This window comes from Condylura cristata, unplaced genomic scaffold, assembly GCF_000260355.1.
Source record: "Condylura cristata isolate star-nosed mole 26May11 unplaced genomic scaffold, ConCri1.0 scaffold00029, whole genome shotgun sequence".
NCBI classification, from domain to species: Eukaryota; Metazoa; Chordata; class Mammalia; order Eulipotyphla; family Talpidae; genus Condylura; species Condylura cristata.
Window position 1 is genome coordinate 11,348,719 of NW_004567130.1, and position 5,268 is coordinate 11,353,986.

The 5,268-nt window shown below is 51.3% G+C and overlaps 1 protein-coding gene across 3 annotated transcripts in view; it reads right to left on the bottom strand.

The window, feature by feature from the left end:
- The window catches only part of USP30 (ubiquitin specific peptidase 30), a 23,506-nt gene that overhangs the window by 7,024 nt on the left and 11,214 nt on the right, over window positions 1–5,268 (bottom strand). For 2 of the 3 annotated variants that reach the window (XM_012731190.1, XM_004690957.2), the window contains exons 4-6: window positions 5,054–5,157; window positions 1,619–1,717; window positions 1,011–1,056 (exon numbers count right to left, since the gene is read on the bottom strand). In XM_012731190.1, the coding sequence (XP_012586644.1) occupies window positions 1,011–1,056; window positions 1,619–1,717; window positions 5,054–5,157 (249 nt within the window). The remainder of the gene's footprint in view (window positions 1–1,010; window positions 1,057–1,618; window positions 1,718–5,053; window positions 5,158–5,268) is intronic. The other variant, XM_012731189.1, reaches the window with a different exon arrangement.

Sequence of the window (5,268 nt, forward strand, 5' to 3'; positions counted from 1 at the left end):
TATATATATATATATATATAATGTTCATGAAAAGTAAACTGAAATAGCTTTCCTTTCCTTACTGACTCCCCCCCCCAAAACACAACTCCCTCCAAATGAGTATTTACACAGGTCTTTAAGTGTGGTTTTTGTGTCATGGGTGAAGCCACAGTTTGAAAAGAAATTAGTGTTTAATCATGTCTTTTTAAAAAAAACTTCCACCCACCCTAGTAATGTCTTTTCATAAACATAAGTTTAAAATGTTGATGTGAAAGGACATCACCAATGACTAGTTTCTTCAAGATAAACTTCTGGAAAAATCAGAATAAGCAAGTTCTAGAAAACCTGGGATTTTCTTTGGAGAGGGGCTTAGTGGGATAAGCAGAGGGTGAGAAGCCAGCTAGAAGCAAGGCCCTCTGGTGGGGCAGTGGAAGGCTGCACCTTGCTGTGCGGCTTCCTAGCGAGGTGCCCTCGGAAGTCTTCCTCTTCTAAGCTAGCAGCTGCTGGGAACAGGAAGAATTAGCCCATTATCTCCAAAGCCACCAACTGCATAGAATTGTCATGAAGCTTAAATGCAGATTTATGGCGCCTAGCACAGAGCACAGGCTGCAAGGGTAAATGCTATTACCAATAGTATCCAAAGGGTGTACCCTTCTGTAACACTGTTAAGTCTTAAAACAGTTACTCCCTTTTAAGGAAGACTGACCACTTGCAGCGAAAGTGGGCCAGAGTGAAAATGCTGAGGATGCAAGCGTTTCGGCTTAAGTTCCTCACAGGATCACTTCAAGGTGGAAAAAGAAAGCCTTTGTTTGAAGTATAAGTAGGACAGTTAGAGGAAACTCAGCAAGGCTGGGGTGCGAGGGAACAATTCACGGTGCTTGTCGAGGGAATCATTTAAAGAGGTTTCTAAAACACAAGTTCCTTTGCAAGGTCAAGTGGGGTTGGACGTCACTAGGGAGAGCCTCTTACACAAGCAGACTTGTCAAATCTAAAAAGCACACGCCTTATGGTCCCAGGGTGGGGGGGGCTACCTCTTGTGCGGCAGGTTATTTCTTGAGGGGTGACTTCGGACTGCTGCTGTAGGGGAGAAAAGAAACAGGCTGAAAACCCTACTGCTATCCCTGATCACCCCTAAACCCCTATCCGATCTCTGACAAGTTTCTGTGCCAATTATGACTTAAAAAATCAACTTTAACCAGATTTCTAGAAGCAGCTTTAGTGATCCCCTGTGGTTGGCTTCTATGCCTGTTCCTTTATCAAAAGCAGCCGAGACACATTTCTCTCTGGAATATTCCCCATCTTCACTAGCTAGCTAGTAAACTCCCGAGGACATATACTGTCCAAGGGGACGCAGGTTCACTTAGCACCCCCAAGGCTCCTTGTTCCCTGGCATTAAGTACAGTGGAAATGGCATTTCTTCCTCTCAAAGCCAACCCAAATTGCAGCCACTACTCATTTTTGAGAACCTTGAGACCCACAACCCGAGTCACTGACTGCAAAGGATGGGGTCTAAGACGCCCCCCAACTGAATTTTATTGAACCCGACTTTAGAGTTTACAGTTGTGTAAAGATTCTACTTGTGCTTCCTGCATCTTTGAGACAAAATACATGACGTGTATTGGAACTATCAATGATTTACCTCCAGGAAGTGCACATCAAACAAATGTGTGACTCGGGGCTGTCGGTCCCGCTCATCTTCCAGCGAGGAGGTGATGACGTGGAATAATTCATGAGCATCCTGTCAAAGGGCAAAGCATTCTTCAGAGAAGCATCAGAACCCTTGGCAGGGCCCCCAGGCAGACCCACATGGCTAGGGGGCACCTCCTCAAGGCCCCACTCTTCACACAGAAAGTCACGTCATAGACAAACGTTTCCACAGAAGAACCCTGGACTGAGAGAAGCCCTGGGAGAGAGGAGCTAGGGAAGCTGGGTGCACTGGCCCTGCCAGCTGTCTCTACGCTGTTGTAGTTTTACTCCGACGGCCCCGACCTTCCCTGCAGCTGCCTACTCTTCGGTGTGCGAAGGTCTGCCACCTTAACTACCCTGAAGCGCACAATTCCGTGGCAGCTGGTCCACTCGGGTCACTGCGCAGCCATCCCCCATCTCCAGAGGTTTCCCCTTCCTCACTGAGACTCCGGCCGTGTCCTCCGCAGCGCTGGCAGCCACGTGCTCTCTCCGCCTGAGGGCGGACTCCCGCCACCTGCGCTTGGCGACCTGCTGACTGCACCTATGAAGTGTCCCTCAGGTTCGTCCTAGTGTGGCAGGTGGCAGCGCTTCCTTCCGAATGTTACTTCATTGTGCGCGTGCGCGCACACACACACTTGGCTTATCCGTCCATCTGCTGACTGGCACTTGCTTGCCTCCATCTTTCGGTTGCCATGACTGGGGCTGCTGTGAATGTAGGGGTTCACATGCCTGCTCTCTGCCCTCTCGGGCAGATACCCAGAGGGGGCTGCTGCATCATGTGGTGGGGGGCTACTCTTTACAGACCCCTCAAATGCCCTCTCCAAAAAGCCAAAGCCACTGCTCACTCTTCCGACACGGGCAGGTCTCTGAAGACGCCAACCCTCACCAAGCTCCTGGCGTCCATCCAGCCTGGTCTCTGCCCGGTCACCAGGATGACCTCTGACAGGGCAACTTCACCCTTCCGCTTTCCTCTCCCCCAAAGGCTTTCACAACTACAGCAAGCCCCTCAGAGCTGCCCTGCAAAGGCCCCACCTTCCCACAGTGCTCTCCCTCACTGAGCCGGGGCCCACGCCTCCTGGCACACCGAACACACCAAGCCTTCCCGTCTCTGGGTCTGCGTCCCTCACACACAGCCTGGACACTCTGCCTTCCTGGTGCCTTCTGCAGGTCTCCATGGGATGACACCTGCTCCCTGAACCCTCTCCTCCACCACCTGCAGGCCAGGCCCAGCCAGGAGCCCTTCTCCCCAGCCTCCAATGCCGCCTCGCTGTGGCTGTCTTAAGGCTGCTGCCCTGGCCTGCTCCTGTCTGGCACATGAACACAGACCTTCACAGGCCTCGTTCCTTGTAGGTGTCACATCTCAGCTGACCCTTCATGTTCCTAGAAGAATCGGTGCTCTCTGAAGTAGTGCTCCCGTCTCCTTGACATTCACATTTGTCCCATCATCACATTTATTTTGCTAACACATCTTGAAATGATCTCTGCTTACAGAGTGGTGAGAATTCCAGCTCACAAGAGCAGGACTCCCAAGTCAATTCTAATGCCCTCAACAGGCCTCCCAAGGCTGGCAGTGGACAAATACTTGTTGCAAGAATAAATGAACTTCCTCCTAGGCAATGAAAGGGGGTTAGCAAACAAGTAGTGGAGATTTCAACATACACAAGGCAAGGCTGTAACTCCCAGGACTCAAATGCAGGGTCGAAGAGGCAGCCACTACTACCTAGCAGTGCAAGGCCACACCCGCTCGACCAGCAAGCCCAGGGGCCTGAAAGGGAATCTGAAAGAGGAATGGCCATCCTAGGAAGCTCTGGGGGCTTCCCAGACAAGGCACCTGGGCCAACCCTAGAAGTCCAGGCAGAGGTTCACCAGGGAGAAAAGTCCCCAAAGGGATGGAGTCAAGTCCAAGCTCTATTCTGTCACCGTCAGCTCATTCCTTGGCCTTGGGAGAAGGAACAGTCCAGCAGAAGTGGGTGGAGCAGGGGAGGGCATACTTTCTCACTTGTAACCTTATGCGGCGTGTAAGGATTAAATGAGCCCACTCACACAAAGCAACATTCAGCCTGCGCCATCCCGCCCTCCAGAGCCAGGCTCTAGGCGGTGGCCAGCGGCCAGAACCATGACAGTGAGTGACGGTGAAGACAGGGCTCTGCGCTAGGCTCCGAGGCCTCCCAGGGAAGAGGCTGCGACGCCCCTTCGCACACACGAGGGGCTCAGGGACAGCTGCCCTTGGGCCAAAGGCAGTTGAAATACCTTTCAAGAGTAACTGGGGCTTACGCAGGCCCATGGCTGAAGAGCAGGAACTAGAAAGGCATCTGATGGCCACAGACTTAGACCTCAGTCGCTCACTTTTTAGAGAAAAGCAAAATGCAGCTAAATATTTCTGGTTTTAGAAGAAGAGGAGTCTTCTTCTAGAGGAAAATTTGAAAATGATTCTCTAAATGGAAAACATTTCAATGTAATTGAGATTGTATTAGATGTATCAAGATGCACTGTAATAAAGCATAAATGTGCTTAAAAAGTAACTCATGCATGGCTTCAGATAGTGCAGAAATAGAGAATTGCTTAAAATAAGGGGAGCTAGAGGCCTTCTCACCACACTTGCCAGACATGAAATGCCTCACTTCAGCACCAGAATTTGGGGACCCTAAGAGCTGTCTCCACAGCTCTGATCCAGTGTCTGGATGATGGAGGCAGAAGCAGCACCCCAAGGCTGGCTGTGGCCTTCTGGGATGGGTGTACCATACTCCTGGAAGATACACTGTATGACCCTAGAACGTTACTCTGGCCCAGCCTCAGTCTTGCTGCTGGGCACAAGCAACCTGGGGAGGAGGATGGGCCACACCGAGGAGTGAAGCTGGAGTTGTGGAAGGGGGGTGGGAGGGCAGGACAAGAGCCCCGGGGCTGCACACGATGGCTGTGGGGTTTCGAAGCCCCTTTCAACAGCCTCTGACGGCTGGTTTTGTTTCTTTTTAAATCAGGGTGTGGCCCAAAAAAGGGGTCTCTACTGAGCATCACTGCCTCTAAGGTACGACCACCTGCCTCTCCCTACAGAACAGATGTCCCCATCACCCCTGAAATGCAAGGCTGCCCTCTGGCAGCTATGCATGTGCTCGGCCCTGCTAGCCCTCCACCCACTGGGTGAAAAGAAGCCATGCTCCTCTCTGACAGAGCAGGAACTCAGGTCACTATCTGGCCCCAGGACACTCAAGCTATCCAGACTTTTACTGGCAGGCGTGTACATTCGGGTCCAGCAATGACAAGGTCACTCCTGGTGGTTATTCTTCCGAGATGGCAACAGGGTGTTTCCGGCCATCTCTATGAGCATGGACCCCACGTCATCAGCGGGATGGGTTCCCCGTGCTAGGCCCGTTTTGAATATGGTGTTCACCTGTTCTTCAAATGAAGAGATCTGCCATCTGTACATTCTTAGAACATCCAATAAGCAGCTTGCATCCAAGACTTCATCATCAGTAACTTCTTGGCAGGACAAAGCTGGAAGCAAGAAACGTTAACAAGGTTAAATTCACCAGCATAATAACTAGCCAGAAAACCAGCACAGCGCGACATGTCACACTGTGTGGGGAGTGGGAATTGTTTCAAACG